General features: G+C 37.4%; 1 protein-coding gene across 1 annotated transcript in view; it reads left to right on the top strand.

The window, feature by feature from the left end:
• LOC129256754 (protein arginine N-methyltransferase 6-like) overlaps positions 1–19635 on the top strand; it is a 41203-nt gene extending 21568 nt beyond the window's left edge. Inside the window, exons 9-13 of the mRNA XM_054894921.2 lie at positions 7073–7155; positions 12841–12950; positions 14078–14205; positions 14621–14731; positions 16548–19635. Of these exons, the coding sequence (XP_054750896.2) occupies positions 7073–7155; positions 12841–12950; positions 14078–14205; positions 14621–14731; positions 16548–16632 (517 nt within the window). The 3' untranslated portion in view covers positions 16633–19635. The remainder of the gene's footprint in view (positions 1–7072; positions 7156–12840; positions 12951–14077; positions 14206–14620; positions 14732–16547) is intronic.
• Positions 19636–20007: the final 372 nt, after the last annotated feature.

Here is a 20007-nt window from a genome sequence, read left to right as displayed (position 1 = left end):
TTATATACACCCTACATCTCCAATTGTTAAAAAATGAATATTATGTTTCAGTAGCAAAATTGTTGGATGCAAGATCTGACTGTCACAAAAAATGCAAATAATTTTCCATTGGAGTAAGGACGGACGTATTCACTGTTCATTGAGCAAATGATGACTTTTATTTCTCTACATATATTCTAGTCATATCCCTTTCAGATGGTGGTAACTGCAGGAATGGGAAAACTCAGTGATATAACTAAAATTTTCACAGAGGATTTTCGGAAAAAAACTAAATCCATTTTTTTTTCAAGCAACAGTTATTCCATTCTGAATGCTGCAACTATGAATTTGATGCACCTTTACCAAAATATGATATCATGACAGCCATTTCTTCAATTCTTTAAACTAGACATTAAATATAGCTAATAGTATTATTTAGGACAGAGTGTAGCCAAAATAGAGTTTAAAAGATTATGTAGAAAATAATAAATGTCATGGTATTATATTTCAGTGTAGGTGTAAGCATTCAAAATGGAATAATTGTTGCTAGATAATAATTAATTAAAATAGCAAAGAAAAATGTACTTAGAAAGGGAGAAAAAGAGGGGGGGGGAGAGGAAACAAAACAAGAAGGTATGGTAAAGCTCTAAAGTACAAAAAGTGCAAAAAGTGATGTAAGAAAGTCAGAGTAAGAACTGAAATGAACAAATACTGAGTAGGAGATAAATAAAACGTTGATTAATTGGGCACCGGAAATGATCTTTTATCAAACCAGAATGTTTTAGGCTTTAAATTAATACGCTGAAGTGTAAAGGATTTTTCTTTCCCCCCCCCCCTTTTTTTTGGGGGGGGGTTCAGTTCCTAGTTGTAATTATTTCCTTTTAATCTTTATGTGGCAATTCTCTAAAGGCCCCCCCCCCCCAAAAAAAAAAAAAAAAAAAAAATGGAAGGGGTGCTTTCTTTAAGAGTGTTTAAGTTCCTAATGGCCATGGCCTTTAACCTTCTATATTTTTATGTTGTCAGTTTTTAAGGACCTCCTCTGCCCCCCCCCCCAAAAAAAAAGAACCTATAAATATTATTGAATGTGATTAATACCATGAATACCCTGGACTATTTTATGATGTTAAAGGGGAATCCAACCCAAATAAACACTTGTTTTTAGAGGAAAAAGAAAAATCAGACAATAGGTCAAAGTTTAAACAATATCAGACAAACCATAAGAAAGTTGTGAATATATAAAAGTTGTAAACATTGGTAATCACTATATACCCATGAAGACTTCAAATTGGCCGCATACGTGATGTCATAATGATGTAAGGGAAGGACCACTCTTCCATGTACAGAAATAATTAATTGACTAAAATGTCTTTTTCAAAAGTTTTACTTCAAATTGTATCTTTCTTTCATGAGGACATAAAACATTATACTAACAGGTTTATATTACGGCCCCAATGGAATTTAGGAGAAAACCAAAAATCAAAGTACATGGCCAATGGGAAAGTTGTCCTTGCAGCCTCGCCCCTTGTCATAATTTACTTATCCATTGTCAATTTGAGACATATTTCATGCATGAGAATTGGTTTGAAAATGATGAAGTAGTTCAAATTGCAAGGTTTTTACCTAAATTTTGCCATATAATATGTTGTTACCATGGCAAAACAATTTCTGAAACACACACAAAAAGTGCCTTGTACATCTTTACTTTAATACCAATGTGTGTGCCAAATTTCATGTGAATTGATTGAAAACTGATGAAGCAATTTGAATTGTAAGGCTTTTTCCCAATTTTCACCAAATGTTATGTTGTTACCATGGCAACAAAATTTCCGAAAGCGCACAAAAATGTGTCTTAGACATCTTCACCTCAAGACCAATGTGTGTGCCAAATTTCATGAGAATATGATGAAAACAGAGGAAGTAGTTCTAACTGCAAGATTTTTACCTTATTTTTGTCATAATACACTGTTACCATGGCAACACAATTTCCAACACATGCAAAAAATGTGTATGGCACATCTTTACCCCAAGACCAAAATATGTACATACACACCAACATTCAACCCCCTCCACCACCACCCTTCGGCTTGTTTAGCATCTGCATTCAGATATTTGGTGCATTGAGATGTGAGGACAAACAGAATATTTGTTCAAAAAGGGTCTGAATTCAAGAACTAAACCAATGCAAAATAATGCACTGCTATTGAGTTTTGCACTAGCGCTAGTCTATATATCAGACCAATCTAAACTCATAAATTCTGACATTTTCACCCATTTTTTTCACTGTTCCTGCAGCCAGATTTTTTGGAGCATACCCCATTTTTAATTCTCATACATAAACAAAGGTCTGGAGAAAAAATCATGCTTTTGTCCACAGTGTCCACAAGTAGGGTGTTTTTTACGCTAACAGACCGGACTATAGTAACTTCTGTTCCTATTCCTTTTACACCCTCTCCCTTCTCCTATCTCTTTCTTCTTGCTCTAATGCTATTTTGGTCTGTTTTCACTGTTTATTCTTCTAACTTTTTCCTAGCCCCTCTAATGGAATTGAAAACTAATAAAGTTTTACAATCTTGTTAGAAAGGTGTTTCCTGTCACTTTCACTCCATTTTCTTTTATTATTTTTCCCCTTCAATTACGTGCAGTGTGAAAAAAAAACTCTCCTCTTAAAAAATTAGTTTTTACAGACTTGCTGAGGACGTGCCTTGGAGCAATTCAAAGAATAGGCATTGTTTGATCACGCTGAACTAACCTCAAACTGCAACAAAATAATCTGTTAAAACATAATCATGCATAAAGGTTGAGAACGACATACAATAACAAATGTCAATGAACGACTTTTTAAAAGAAAAAAACTTTTTCACTTTCTTTTACAAAGTTATTTTTCCGACATGTCAAAACCTAGCCAACACAGTTTATAAAAACAAAATAGAAAACAAGGTCGAAAATCATTTACAATATGACAAAGTAAAAAAAAATAGAAAGCATATACAGCTTAAACAGGAACTCATCACGCGATGCCAAATGCTTGTCAAAATTCTTGTAAAAACCAAAGATATGAAGTGTAAGTACATGGGTATAAAACTACCAAAAATAAATTTCGCATATAACATATATAAGTACAGCGTTTAAAAAAAGTGAATAATCTTAACAAAATATAAGCTGGGTTTTTATCACTGTTAACAAAATATATACGTGAAATAAACTAAGATGAGTAAATACATTGCATGTATGAGGCTTATATCTTTAAAAAAAATAGACTGCAAAAATATTATTATGGTACACATAATTTTGCATCCATGGAACCAGGGGATATGAAATCATTCAAATATCAAGATATAGGTAGAAATAAGTATAGCTTAAGATAGGTTAAGGAATCGTTAAGTTGTTTTAATTAGGATTTTGAAGATCATAGGGATGTCTGTTTCAGTCATAATGGAGGGCATGTCTGAACAACTATTTAAATAATTCTAAACCCGGATTTGGTAAAACTACATTGAGGGAATTTGCCTTTCTAGTATTAAAATTGTGACGGAAAAAAAATCCACTTTCGTGACATTGATGTATATGTGTAAGACAGTCAATACATTAAAACATTAGGGTGGTTAAAAGTAATAGTCTTTAACTGATACTTGGCCAAGAAAAACAAATCTGCAGTAGGTTTCTTCCTCTACTTGTCTCATAATAAAAAAATACCAGTGACAATTCGTGCAGATCTTTTTTATTTGCAATCTCTAAAATTTTCTTTTAGAAACATCTAAGGCAATTTCCCCGTACTGCACATAGCAAGGGTGAATGATAGATTTGTAATGTTTGTACAATGTATTCAAAATAGCTATTGAAAGCTACCCAGCTAGCACAAAAACATTCTTAAAAATATTATAATAGTGTTAGGTAAAGGTTACGAAAACATTTTTAAAATGTCAAAATATATGGTTATATGTATGGTTAGGGAATTATTTTTATATAACGTTTAGCAATAATATTTTTAAAATGTTATTAAAACTTTTTTTGCATTTTTTTTTTAAGTTATAATGATGTTTCAAAACAATTATTTTCTTTCAGCATAAGAACATTTTTGTCAGAAAATTATTAAAATGTTAAACGCGAGGATTAAATATTGTATTAATGTTACAAAAACAATCTTACAAAACATTATTTGGAAAACACAAGGGAGACCTTTTCGAAATGTTATTAAAACATTATGTGCTACCAGGGTATAGATCTGCACGTATTATTTGTATATACACGCCAAGTAAAATAGGTTCAACTTTACACCTTTAATATCATATCATTATTTTCATTAACATAAAAGGTGCAGACCAATGTCACACTAAGAGCATCTTTAAAGGTGCATTTTTGTACCTACTTTGCACCTTAAGATGTTTAGTTTTGAACCCTTCTTCTGAAAGGTGCTAAGTTGCAGCTTTAAATGTGCTCCAGGTGTAAAATCGGTAAACATGCAAAGTTTAACCTATTTTTATTAGAGTGTATATTCTATTTCGACTTGTCATCTATTATAAGACCTAGGTATTTCATTGTTTAATCTGTTTTAACTTTTTCCTTTCATTGCAAAATTAAGTTCATCTAACAATGACTGATGACGTTTAAAATCTGCCTGGTGTTAGCCTGGGAGAAATTTGTTTTGGTTAAAAATCTTGTTTGGTTTGGTCATGCATGAATTACTTTTGGAGTTAGAAATTGATATCCCCAGCATTTAAACAGAATGCTTGCATCACAAACTATGCCACGGTGACAGTTCTTGCTCAGAATTCTTGCGGGGGGGGGGGGAGTAATCAGTGAGCATTACAATAATGGGTGGCCAATAGTAACGGGTTTTGACAGCATATAGTTATTTTTTTCCATTATGTTTTTTTTTCATTGGGTATTTTGTTCGTTTACAAAAAAGGGTTTTCCTTTCTCAATGTAACTCTTTGTTTTATCATTTGCGAAAAATCAATCCTCTATGTTCGGATATGGAATCAATAAAATAAACTAGAAACTTGAAACATGGTTGTTGATGTCTATTGTGGGTGGGGGATAACTGATGATGAATCAGGGGGCGCGGAACGGTTTTCAAAGGGGGGGGGGCAGAGCCATAAGGGGGGGGGGCTGACCATGCAAAAAATCTTTTACGTTTTTGTACACGGTTTTGGGAAAAAGTGGGGGGCTGAAGCCCCCGCTTCCGCGGCCCCTGTGAATATAGCACAGAAGAGAGGGAACAACACAGAGGAAATAAGCCTGTTCACGGTTGTAAACTGCACACGAGCAGAAAAAGGTCATTTGAGATAAACCATGAAGGTGGCTTTCAAATTCACTGACATAGGCATTTGTGATTTGATGATTATTCATGTATTCCTTTAAAAATATTCATTTTATCACATCCAAGCTGAAGAGTAATTAATAGAGCCTTCATAATCACTGGTATTTGAAAGTAGCCTAAACAATAGTCAAATGTGCCAAAGGCAGACAATAAAACAGATTTCCAAACTTTATCCCTGATGTACTATTCTAGTCACCTGGTCTATACAATGCCTTTTTTTCTTAGAATTTGAATACTCTACTGGTAAAGCTTACGCAACATCTACATTTGAAAATGATAGTGCTTATCCTAATGAAAAATCACAAAGGTCATTTGAGAAAAGTTGATCATGAGCTAACTGAACTGGCTTATTCAAGGCTTTCCAACTATTAAAAACGAACAAAAAATAATAAGCAGATCTAGTATATCCAAATCGCCTTGGAAGCGATGATTATTTAGATGAATTTCGCCATGACAGTTAAGACTTAAGTCGAATTCATAGCAGGCCTATACATGTACTTGCAAACTTCGCTCAAAATATGCAATGCAGAGGTGGTGGTTTCTTTTCAAGACCAAAGAGGGGTAGATTGGTGTAAATTAGCAATCGGTACGCCAGTTTTAACATCATCCTCCTAAATGGATTTTTTGTTCATAAGAGTTTGCCTAGAGGACTAGGGACCAAGAAACAAATAGCTAGTTTCTCCGTTTCTTACATTGGTCTACGATACCAGCTGATTAAAGTATAACTCCATAAACATTAGACTACTTTCGTAGGGTAAATTTATGTATGCACCTTACAAGCACTTAAAGACAAGCTATTTTATTCTATCGAAGAGCCAAGACGTAAGAACCGAGCTAGATGTTTTGATATTTTTATATTAAAATTAACATTGTCAGCCGAAATATAAGCCTATATAGGGTATAAAGTGGCACAACAACATGAATGGTAAAACAAAACGATACCAAAAAGTATGTAACACAAAAGGATGTAACAAATATTTTCGTCAGAGCAAGTGTCTTGTCTTCCTTTAGGCCTAGTAACTGTCGGTAGAGCAATCGTGAGTAGAGCAACTGTTATTCAAGGAGCATTTGTCGCAGGTATTTTATTTAGGTCTTATATTAATTTTTTTTAAGCAACATGCCGAGAAACTGTCGATGGAGCGATTGTGGACGGAGCAATTATCGGCAGAGCATTTGTCACTACATGTGGAGCAATTGTCGGCGGAGCAACTGTCGGCGGAGCAACTGTCGGCGGAGCAATTGTCGACGGAGCAATTGTCGCCGGAGCATGTGTCGTTCGGGTAGCATTTGTCGCCGGAGCATTTGTCGCTGAATGTGGAGCAATTGTTGGTGGAGCAACTGTCGGAGTAACTGTCGGTGGAGCAACTGTCGACGGAGCAAATGTCGGCGGAGCAATAGTCGGCGGAGCAAATGTCGCATTTTGGGGAGCATTTGTCACCGGAGCAATCGTCGCCAGAGCATGTGTCGGGTTACCTTTGATTAATATGAATGTATGTTACATGTAGGAGACCAATGAGAGATTCAAAGTATATCTGCAGATAAATTCAGTCATGAAGCTACTTTTTGTCAAAATTAGAATTGGTTTAGATACTACTAGTCGTTGCATGATTTATGGAGACAAAAACTTTTTTTCCATTCATACACTCATCTTATTATTATATTATACATAAGATTATGGCAAATAATTTCTGTCACTAACTTGTTAAAAGAAGAAATCCGACAGAAATGTGGAATGTATATGACTTATGCAAACATTTCTGCTTCCATTTTTAGGATAGAATTTTGGAGTACTGTGAAGGAGAAGTTTGGGGTAGACATGTCATGTATAAAACCAGAAGCCAAGAAATCATTATGCAGTAAGTGATTACATTAATCCATCAAATATTGTATAGAAGCAAAATAATTCTTAATTGGTTTAAAAAACTCCTCTGTTTAATTGCAGAAAGATTTGCCTAAACATTACTTTTCAAAAATCAAGTGCAAGTCCCAAATATATAGGTAGTTTTAATTGGTTAAAAATCTGCATTAGGTTTAATTGGTTAAAAAGCTGCGTCTAATTTTCGTTTAGTTTTGTTTGATTTCAACTCTTTCCATAACACTGGCCCGTGCTCTAAAAATAATTTTCTTAGTTTTAGGGTATGGGATTATGGTAATTTTTGTCTGCCCTGCCTTATAGAGCGAGACTATAGGTGCCTTTTTTCTGACGGCGGCGTCAACATCAAATCTTAATTTAAGGTTAAGTTTCTTAAATGACATAACTTAAAAAGTATATGGACCTAGTTCATGAAACTTGTACATAAGGGTAATTAAGTATTACTGAAGATTACCTTGGTTTCAGGTCACATGATCATGGTCAAAGGTCATTTAGGGTCAGTGAACTTAGACCATGTTGAGGGAATTGATATCGAAATATTAACTTAAGGTTAAGTTTTTGAAATGTCATCATAACCAGCGTAACTTTGAAAATATATGGACCTAATCGCTAGAGGGTATTCATTTGTCTCACAATCTACTATGGTCAACAAGGAAATTCGTGATCACTCTCGCAAAAAGTGTTTACTAGCTTTCTAGGAAATTCGTGATCACTCTCGCAAAAAGTGTTCACTAGCTTACAAGTTCACGAGCTTTGGAGTGCCGCTGCAACTCTTTATCAAGTGACGAAAATTATCTGATAACGTAGTCTATTTATACCAATCCCCAGGACCGTACGCATGAACGCGGGAACAATAGGTGGGCACTGATCCGTTGTGTGATTGGTCAGGCGTTTCACCAATCAGTGCGTCGATGTACGGTGCGGCCGGTGATCCGTATATGCAAATAAGCCTGAGGTATATGCAAATACGCCGCGAGTCGGCAATATGCAAATAAGACAAAATTGGCGGGCTCACTAGTTTCCCGTGGGTGGGGGTTGACTAGCTGAGCGGTCCCTCGCTCGGGGCCGGGAACGATCGGGTCGGCGTGCACTGCCAGGTAAGGGGGTATTGTGCTGTCGGATGGTTCGCATCCAGAAATCGGGGATGTCGATCCCGCTGTCTCTGTTGAAGTTGTTAGGACAAAGACATATACTAATAGTCTCCTTAATCCTGTGTGTATACCAATGTCTCTCTTTGGCAACGCAATGTACACCCTCCCAATCTGGGTGGTGTTGCCTCTCCCAAGCATGTTCTGCCACCGCGGATGTGTCGGTTCGCTGTAACCGAACATCGCGCTTGTGTTCAGAAATGCGTTCAACTATCTGTCAGGCTGTTTTACCGATGTAAGACCCGTCACATCCCTGGCAAGGAATGTTGTATACTACTCCATCACGTCTGTGATCAGGGATGGGGTCTTTGGGGTGTACAAGCTGTTTGTGTAGGGTGGTGTCCGAGCGGAAAACCGTTCGGATACCGTGACCTTCTAATCGGCGTTTGAGTTGTGGTGAAAGACCATCTATGTTTGGCAAGACTGCAAGTCTTGAAAACCTTCTGATCCCTTGGCGGATGTTTCTTCTTGAAAGTGTTCTCGATAAAACGGCGTGGGTAGCTGTTGCTGTATAAGGCGCCACCTATGTGTGCTCTTTCTTTCGGTAGTTCAGGTAGGTGAGTTATAATACGTGCTGCTCTGTCAAACAGGCATTTAACAAGACCCTTCTTGACCGATTTGTCGTAGTGAAAATCATATGGTATGTATTGGTCTGTATGAGTAGACAGAGGTGGAGAGTTTCCCGCCCTCGTGTCTTTGGACTAGCATGTCAAGGAATGCTAATTTCCCTCCTTGCGTAGTCTCCAGAGTGAACTGGATGGACAGTTGCTGGCTATTCATGCATGCGAGTAGGCTGTCTGTTTCGGAACTATTTACAATTATGAAAGTGTCATCGACATATCTCTTCCACACCCAAGGGCGGCATGTGGAAGGACACTTGGGCAAGGCGTTCTGTTCAAAACCTTCCATATATAGGTTAGCGACAACCGCTGAGACTGGGCTACCCATTGCTGCTCCTTCTGTTTGCTCATAGAAAGAGCCTTTGTACAGAAAATATGTGGATCTGAGGACGAACTCCAGGATTTCGGCTATTTGTTCAGGCATAAGTGTGGTACGTTCTGCTCATGTAGGGTCGGATTGCATGTGTTGCAGGGCCGTACTGCATGCGCCCTCTATCAGTACGTTAGTGAAGAGGGAGACTACATCAAAAGAGATCAATGATTCTTGTTCGTTAATTGTCTGCTGCGATGTGAATTCAGCGAATTCACTGGAGTTGGAAACCGTGTGTTCTGAGCAGTTAGTGAGAGGGGACGGGATGTCTGCCAGGTACTTTGATAGGTTATAGGCAAATGAGCCTATGCATGATACTATTGGTCTGAGAGGTATCCCGGGTTTGTGTATTTTGGGCAACCCGTATATTCTAGGTGGCTGTTTCTGTGTGGGCTTTATCTTTCTGTATGTAGCCTCATCTAGAACTTTGTCTTTCGTTAGTGCCAGTAACGTACTGGTCAGTTTACGACACATTCGATCTGTGGGGTCTTTCTTTAGCATTTTATACGGACCAGAGCACAGAAGCTCGGTCTTTTTGTCTTCGTAGGTGGTACTATCTAAAATGATTGTGGCGCTACCCTTATCCGCAGGAAGGATTGTGATGCTATCATCATTCTTGAGTGTCTTAAGAGCATCATGCATCTCTCTTGTGGTATTCGGTTTCGGAGGACGTGCTCTCTGTAGAATAGAATCTACATCTTTTTGTGCAGCATCAGCCAAAACTGGATCAAGATTCTTGACCGTGACTTCAACCTTAGATCCAGTTTCGGCTGGATCTACATGTATGACACTTTCATAATTGTAAATAGTTCCGAAACAGACAGCCTACTCGCATGCATGAATAGCCAGCAACCGTCCATCCAGTTCACTCTGGAGACTGAGCAAGGAGGGAAATTAGCATTCCTTGACACGCTAGTCCAAAGACACGAGGGCGGGAAACTCTCCAACTCTGTCTACCACAAGCCCACTCATACAGACCAATACATACCATGTGATTCTCACCACGACAAATCGGTCAAGAAGGGTCTTGTTAAATGCCTGTTCGACAGAGCAGCACGTATTATAACTCACCCACCTGAACTCCCGAAAGAAAGAGCACACATACGTGGCGCCTTATACAGCAACGGCTACCCACGCCGTTTTATCGAGAACACTTTCAAGTAGAAACATCCGCCAAGGGATCAGAAGGTTTTCAAGACTTGCACAGTCTTGCCATACATAGATGGTCTTTCACCACAACTCAAACGCCGATTAGAAGGTCACGGTATCCGAACGGTTTTCCGCTCGGACACCACCCTACACAAACAGCTTGTACACCCCAAAGATCCCATCCCTGATCACAGACGTGATGGAGTAGTATACAACATTCCTTGCCAGGGATGTGACGGGTCTTACATCGGTGAAACAGCCCGACCGATAGTTGAACGCATTTCTGAACACAAGCGCGATGTTCGGTTACAGCGAACCGACACATCCGTGCTAGCAGAACATGCTTGGGAGAAGCAACACCACCCAGATTGGGAGGGTGTACATTGCGTTGCCAAAGAGAGACATTGGTATACACGCAGGATTAAGGAGGCTATTAGTATACGTCTTTGTCCTAACAACTTCAACAGAGACAGCGGGATCGACATCCCCGATTTCTGGATGCGAACCATCCGACAGCACAATACCTTAGGGACAGTGATTTTCCGCGATCGCGTAAAACGGACGGAATTCACGGAAAGGGCCTTTTGAAACGGAAAGTGGCATTTCAAACGGAAAATCACGGAAAACATATTTTCCCTCAAAATACACAGAATAGCAACAGAAATTACTCCAAGATCACAACAAAATGAGAATATTAAATGGCCACAAAACCCCAGAAAACACAATCTCACTTCGCTACTATCATGACAATTCACACATCGTGACTGCACTCGACATCAGCACACTCGCACCCGCACGCGCGCCCCGGCCGGCCGGGTTGGGCTTCACATGCACACATATCGTTCAACTACACGGTCGTGTGTTGCTGCCCTCTACGTTTGAAGATGTAACAGCACGATATCGTGGTCTTAAAATCCAAGATGGCGGATTGGCAAAAGCCGTTGACTGATGATAACGATGTTAAAAAAAACCCAAAATTATCGATGAAATATCATTTCACCGTGAAATAATGCTAATAATGTGAAAGGTGAGGATGTATGCATGCTAAATGGGTTTGTAAAAATATTTTATGCACCCACATAGATCCGATTAGAACGGATTCTATTGTGTTGTTGGTACAGTAGCAGATACAAATTTTGACCAGTGCGAGTGTACGTGTTGTGAATTTGCTATTGAATGTGTAAACGGAATTGTCACTTTTCCGTGTGTACAAAGTCTATGGGGAAACGGAATTTCCGTTTACTGACATGCTGAAACGGAATTTGAGATTTTCTGAAACGGAAAAGGCAATTTTTTTAAACGGAAAATCACTGTCCCTAATACCCCCTTACCTGGCAGTGCACGCCGACCAGATCGTTCCCGGCCCCGAGCGAGGGACCGCTCAGCTAGTCAACCTCCACCCACGGGAAACTAGCGAGCCCGCCAATTTTGTCTTATTTGCATATTGCCGACTCGCGGCGTATTTGCATATACCTCGTTCTTATTTGCATGTACGGATCACCGGCCGCACCGTACATCGACGCACTGATTGGTGAAATGCCCGACCAATCACACCACGGATCAGTGCCCACCTATTGTTCCCGCGTTCGTGCGTACGGTCCTGGGGATTGGTATAAATAGACTACGTTATCAGATAATTTTCGTCACTTGATAAAGAGTTGCAGCGGCACTCGAAAGCTCGTGAACTTGTAAGCTAGTGAACACTTTTTGCAAGAGTGATCACGAATTTCCTTGTTGACCATAGTAGATTGCGAGACAAAAGAATATCCTCTAGCGATTATTTCAGTCCGCAATAATGAACCTATTTAGTATATGGACCTAGTTCATAAAACTTGGACATAAGAGTAATCAAGTATCACTGAACATCCTGTGCGAGTTTCAGGTCACATGACCAAGATTAAAGGTCATTTTTGTTCAATGAACATTGTATTTTATTATCATATGAATGTTTTCTTTTGTAAATAATTATTCAATAGCTGTTTTCAAAGTCAGCACTGCTGCTATATCAAATCGCGTAATGCAGGCTAGACTGCCAGAGGCGTTCCACTTGTTCATTTAAACCTACAACAAATTATTTATTCATTTTCCACCTAAGGGTAAGAAAATTGGATTTCATCCAATAAATCTGAATAAATCTAATTTTCTAAGGAGTCCTGGTCCAAGATCTGAGGCATTCAAACAAGGTTTGCTTCCAGTTATCAGCAATTCTTTAGTTTTAGGAAGATTGTAAGATCTTGAATTATACAAAGAATGATTCATTAGTTTCATTTACAATGAGTTATGTAGACAGTAGAAATTATACTTAAACTTATCAAGCATGTTTTATGATTGCATGCATGATGCTCTTAAGACGCTCAAGAATGCATGCTTATCATTTACAGGTACTATCCATATAGAGGAAGTATATGGTGGTGATTTATTGGCCAGGGAAAACCTAATTTCAGAACTTAATCTTGAAACCATGACTCAGGATGATCTACAGTGTATAAAGGCAAGCAATCAAATCTTGACATTATTTCAGGCCCCTTTGCATAAAACAAAATTACTGATGATAGTTTTGTGATAATTGGTATGAAGGTAGACTAAACTTAATTTCCATAGAAGTCATTTTGACAGAATTTTAATAGTGTAGATTGATATACTCTTCTTTTAAAAAGCAACTTTATCAATAGAACACTCAAACTATGACTTCTTCAATGAAAGTAGTTTTCATGAGAATTTAGTACATGGGAATGTTTTTGTGAGACTTTTTGTTTAGTGTGATATATTTTTGTTCAGTGTGATCTATAGTGATGTCCAAAAATATGAATATGATTCAAACTACTTTCCAGGGAATGCAACCCTGGTTATAAAATCGTGTATGAGGGAGGAGAAAAATAAGATGAACTGAATTGAAGAAAAAAAATCAGACAAGAATTGAGAAAGTTATGTCCGTTTTAAAAATGAGATCACAAAGACTATATAAATCAAAGTTTAAAGTTAACATCACCAATTCCGCCAATTTGTAAGTCTTAAGTCTTTTTTGGAAAATTGATCACAATTATTTTTTACAAGCTTTCAAAAATTCATAACTTTCTATTGTTCAAACTTTAACTTATTTTCTTGTCTGATTTGTCACTTTTCTCAAGACAATTTTCCATCTGGGTTAGATTCCCTTTTGCGACATCATTCTTTCATTTCTCAAAACCCAAAATAGTTTCTATGTTTTACCCAGGATACAAGATTGGTCATTTATATTTATATTTGCCCATAAGAATGAGTCATTGATATTCTCCTACACTTTTCAACACTCATACATCAATACTTTACCCCCCAAAAACCCAGGATTTTACCATGTCTGCAAGCATATTTGTTTTTCAATAAAGATCTGAATTTTGCAATCATATTTTGGTATTCTCAAATCTACATTCAATTCAGAATTGTTTCATGAGAAGTTTACATCAAGACTGTAATGCACCTAGATCTATATCAGGATGCTCACTTTGTGACTGGGCTCCTCGGCGGACAATATGCTTTTAAAAGAGTAGACAGATGAAACCATTTGTTAAATCATGTAAAGTGACAAATACAAATTGTGTCATATTTATGTTCTATGTATGATTTTTTTTCATCTGATAGTCATCATTTAGATTCAGTTGCTTTGGTAAAGAGACATTCTGTGGCTTCACTGCATGGTTCACAGTGACCTTTGATCCAAAGGTCAAAGGGAAGGAATTACTCACTCTGTCAACATCACCAGATGAACCGTAAGGAAAAGTTAAAACAATCATTTTTGTTTTATTATATTTAAATCTGACGCCTTATATAACTCTGGCTCTTCTTTCTAGTTCTGTCGTTCGAGGTAGAGACTAATTTAGATCCTGTGATGATGCACATACTGGTACATGCAGTAGATAGCATTACAGATATTTGACTTGATGTATTTAGGAGAAGTTATAACCGGAAAATGTCCACGAGATAGCTTGAATTTTCATTTCTTTTCAAAACATTTGTCAGCTAGATCAAATGAGTCCTTGTACTTATGATTGATAGGCCAATCGACAAAAATTAAATCTATCCATTTAATGTGAAGTTATATTCCCATGTTCTACTTATTGCATTCTGCTAGTGTCATTATCAATATCTCTCCAAATGATGACATGTTTGCATACCTTCTTTCAGTTGTACACACTGGAGGCAATGTGCCATGTATCTTGATGAACCTATAGATGTTGAACAAGATACCATCATAGCAGGAACTATTACTTTAACACCAGGCAAACAAAATAGAAGGTTAGTCATGATATGATGATGACAGTCAGCATATGTATCAGAAGAACTCTAGGCACCAACCTCCCAATGAGGAAGTTGGTGCCGACTGCTATCTTCAGTAACAGTCAATGCATGAAGTATTCACTGCATCATTTCCAATCTTGTTTAATGGAAACTTCAATATGCCTATGATATATTGAAGATATCAGTGTCAACTTCATAGGAATAACTATGAGATCAAGAGAATTTTCCATGGTTTGTAATCGGGATTTGCCTTCTCCAATGACGGAATTGCCTCATGACAAGCGAGTTGACAAGCTGTTCATAGTGCAGCTTTCTATTGGGGTTATCATTGTTATTTGCCTACTCGCTGACCTGCATGGCCTTCAAAAACATTGATTTGCAGTGTATGGTTAATAGCGCAATATATTGAGACAGTATCTTTGATATGATAACCAGTGGCGTAACTACAGGGGGGGGGCACGTGCCCCCCCCCCCCCCCCCCCCATCGGCTGGCAAAAAAAAAATGGGGGAAAAGAAAAAAAAAGACAAAGAAAGAGAAACATAATGGAGGAAGAAGAAGTTATTGTATATTATATTACATTAGAAATAATTTTTCATAACAAAATGAAACATAGGGCCTATGTGTTCATCATTCCTAGTGCTCGCATTGTCTGTTTAATGAGATATATAATCTTGTTGTACTAAAACATCCCGTTTTCAAGTCGTTATACGCCTAATATATTTCCTCGCACTTTGAGTTATTATTGTTTTATGTAGCGACAACTGACATATGCTTCTTTTTCATGACTAAAAGTGATTGCTTCCATTTAAGGTCTGAATATAAAACATTTCCAATCTGTGCTTATGTTCGCATTAGTGGATTGGTGAGATATGTCTGCTCTTCATGAATTCCTAAAAACAGTCCTTAAAATGTCCCTTTTTCCTGTCTGAATGTCAAAAATTTTCAGCTAGTTCTTCACGCTCGCATCATTTTGTTAGTGTGATACGTATGGTCTTAGTGAATCTTTACAAACAAGCCTTAGAATGCCCTTCTTAAGGTTTGAATTTCAAAAATTTTCAGCTCCTGCTTCATGCTCGCAATATTTGATTAGTGAGATACGTATCATGTACATGTCTACAATGACTACAAAATGTGCTTCATATGTTTAGGTGCAATTCTAATCATAAAGATGATTATGGTGAGATATGTATGCTCTTCATGAATTCCTATAAAAATAGTTCTTAAAATTTCCCTGTATTTGGGTCGATATTATACAAAATTTTAACTCGCGCTTCGCGCTCGCATTGATTGTGTAGTGAGACAGGTACGCATCATGATTACAAAAAATGCTTATTATGACCAGTTTTAGGTCTCAATATAAAATAGTTTCAGCTCGCGCTTCGCACTCACATTATTTTATCAGTGAGATACATGTCAGTTTAATGGCACAGTCCTTAAAATGTCTCTATTATGTCTGTAAGCCAGAAAATTGAGTGCGCTTTGCCCCCAATGCCGTGACACACGGTACACCACTGATGATAACTATCAATTGATACTCATTATTAGGTAGAAAAATATGGTAAGTGATTCCTTGACAAAACTCGGCCAAACGTAACTATTCACCATGAAAAATACAATAAATTGAAAAGAAATTAATCTTAAATAATGTCTAATGATATTTGAGTCAATATCCAGATTGATAGATTTTACCAATATGTTATCAACATCTTAAGATATGTTGAAGACTTTTTATTATTGTTGGAATTGTATTGCCATATATAATAAGTAATATGTTATCCAATTTATTCTGTTCTTGTTATTGTTTATATTTAGATTTCTGAATGTTGAGTTGACCTATCAAGTTGATGCAAGAGAAGCTGTGACCAAGAACTACTCTCTTACTGATGGATCAAGTTGACCAATGTAATACCTGTTGTGTAAGCTTTTGTTTCAACTTGAATCTGATGCTGCAATATCTATTTAGTAACAGTTCAGGTGGGTGTTTCATAAAGCTGTTTTGTAAGTTAAGAGCGACTTAAAGAACAACTGGTGAACCTTTCTTATGCACTAAATAATCACCAATGAATGTTAATGGTGAATATCATTTACTACAAGAAAGGATCACCAGTCATTCTTAATAATAAAACAACATTTATAAAGCACTTAATACGCATTGTTTCTAAGCGCTGCTTCTAAGTTGCTTCATAAAGTCACTCTTATCTTACGAACAGCTTTATGAAATGGCCCCCATGTAATTTTAATAGATCCCTTTAAATATTGATATGATTTCTGTATTTGACCCTCCTATATAACTAGATGATATTGATAGTGACTGAAATGTATGAAATTTCAAAGTTCAAAGTGTCATGCATTGGGTGTGTAGGTAGCTGTCAGTAATAGTAGGGGATGGTGGGTCATAATGGAACGCTTAAATTCAAATTTGCATCATGACCTCATCAGCCACATGAGAACAATAAAAATAACGGTTTTAGATAGAATGTTGTATGTACTTTATTATGTTAATGACAAAACCACTGTAAAATTCCATTAAAAAAAATCTAAACAAATTTTACAACAGAAGAGTCAAACTTGCCCCATCTGTTGGGTATAATAGAACTCCCCCTTGGGGCAGAATGGATCTACAGGTCTGTATTGCCCCTTCATAAGTCTAAAGGCCGCCTCACCTTACGACCCGACTGGTCTACGACTGGCTTGCGACTGAGTGAGTAGAAATGAATCGTAAGGTAGTCATAAGCCTCGACACCGCACACCTTGCGATCTGACTACCACGCTGTCTGCGACTCACGCATGCGCTTTTTGCTTTTTGCCGTAGCAACTGAGAAAATGCGCTTACTACTGCATATGCGCATTGTTTAACATATACGCGTCGTGCAAATCTGCTGTCTGATTGGCTGGAAGTTGGATTGAGCTTGCGATCCAGTCATAAGGATTCAACATGGCAAATCCTTAAGGCCACCGCACACCTTACGACCTGACTGGTCTGCGACTGAGTGAGGGGAGATGAATCGCAAGGTGGTCATAAGCCTCGACATCGCACACCTTGCGATCCGACTACCACGCTGTCTGCGACTCACACATGCGCTTTTGCTTTTTGCCATAACAACTGAGAAAATGCGCTTGCTACTGCGTATGCGCGTTGTTTATCATATACGCGTCGTACAACTCTGCTGTCTGATTGGCTGGAAGTTGGATTGAGCTTGCGATCCAGTCAGAAGGATTCGACATGTCAAATCAAGCTGACAAGATCTGTGACGTCACATCTCCCCCTCTAAGTCGCAAGCCAGTCGTAGACCAGTCGGGTCGTGAGGTGTGCAGTGGCCTTAACGTTCTTTGTGCATACTTAATGGGCAGAGCTGCATAAAGTTGCTTCAAAAACATTATCTAGGATAACACTGGAAAGTAATCATAGTAGAGACTCAACAAAAATGTGCACTGTTCTCTAGATTTCTTAGACTTGAATCTGTTTTCACACATTGAAACCAATGCGAGTCCATACTTTTCTGCCAGCTTATAAATCTAAAATGCACTGGGAAACTTTTTTAAAAAACTTGATTTTTTTCTTGACCAATGTACTTAGATTGAAGAATAAAACGCTGGTAAACAGGTCCCATGATAAAAATTATACTGTAGTATTTTGTGAATTGTATGACTTATTTTACAGGACAAAACAAAATGTTGTTTTTATTCCCTTTATTCATATATGTCTCTGCTCTAATGTCGCCAAAGGATATATTGTGTATTATAAATAACCGAATAACTCAACATTAATCACTCTCAAGATAATATTGTGCTTTTAAGGAAGCCTAGAAAAAAGGCCAATAGTTGTGTTTCTTTCTTTTAAGATAATAAAGACTCAAAAAAAAAAATTTCAATATAAAGAATATAGACCTTTATTTTCACAACATTTTTAAAGCAGGTAAAGCACTGGAAATTAAACTCCTCTCTGAAATGTCGAAGACCATTCATTGTAATAAAAACCTTTGGAAAACGTCAACTTCTATCACCAAAGTGATAATGAAAATCATGTAAACTGATAATGTATATCAACTCTAATCTTTGAAATTAAATATGAGAACACCGATGCAACTTTATAGAAGATATCAACACTTTTATTAGCCAAGTATCAGATGGGCATTTTTCACATATTGAACACAGATGGCGCTATGACACCAAAATATTACAAATCAACAGGTGCTTGACAAACTATAAATATACTGATTTCGAGCTTGTGTCATATCTAGTCCTGGGACCTGCTTCATAAAGGACTTGGAACTGTTGTAACTTTGCCATTATGGCAACTACCATGGTAACCTTGATTCTGATTGGCTGCTGAGCCCTGTTACCATGGTAGTTGCCATAATGGCAAAGTTACAACAGTTGTAAGTCCTTTATGAAACGGGCCCCAGATCTCAGTGATTTTTTTTAAGAAAAAAGATCACATACCAATGATTCATCAGAATCACCTTCTTTTCCTGCACAAGCTTCATGTGCCCATTGAGAACAGAGAGAGAGAGAGGGAGCACTTGATCATGCTGCGCTCCACAGTTCAAAGCAGTAGATACACATGGCATCATTATCTTTACTGGATGAAGTGTCGTTCTCTGCTATTGTGATTTCTTGCACTTTCTTTTCCCACCGGTTTAAAGCTGGCTATCTGCTTCTTGCATATGCGCTCTTTTGGGAATCACATTGTTCTTCAGACTGTCCATCCACCCACTTTAGCTGATGACCAGGTAGGAAGATGGATTGTCTGCCATTTGGTCAACAGTGCTGTAGATGGTTCTCAGCATCTGTCGTCTGCCTCGTAAGATAGAATATTGTTCTATCTACAGCTTGTGCAGCCTCTGTTAAGCTTACTGAATCTTGTCAGAGTTTCAAAATCAACCATTGATATGAATTGAAAAAAGAAAAAAAAATTGAATTAATGCAGTATTTTATTATCTGAAATGTCAAAGACAAAGGTACATTATTTTCGTATAATTTTTTTCTTTTAATCATCCTATTTTTATATACTAAGTGGCAAATCTAATGTCACTTGCTTTTGTTAATGCCAAAATAAAATGAAATGGTTGATAAGTTTCTGTTTTCTCAATTGCTTTTGTTACTGCAAAATGAAATGAAATGGCTGACAAAACAAAAGTTTTGCTTTCATGTTTTATTCTCTCAAACACTAATAAGCACCTGTCATCTCTATAAAAAAAAATTCAGATAATTTTTTTTTCAACTTACCAGCTCATATCTTCTAGAACATCTATGAGGAAGAATGCAAAGT

Source organism: Lytechinus pictus, chromosome 3 (assembly GCF_037042905.1).
Source record: "Lytechinus pictus isolate F3 Inbred chromosome 3, Lp3.0, whole genome shotgun sequence".
NCBI classification, from domain to species: Eukaryota; Metazoa; Echinodermata; class Echinoidea; order Temnopleuroida; family Toxopneustidae; genus Lytechinus; species Lytechinus pictus.
This window is presented reverse-complemented; position numbering and strand designations above follow the sequence as displayed.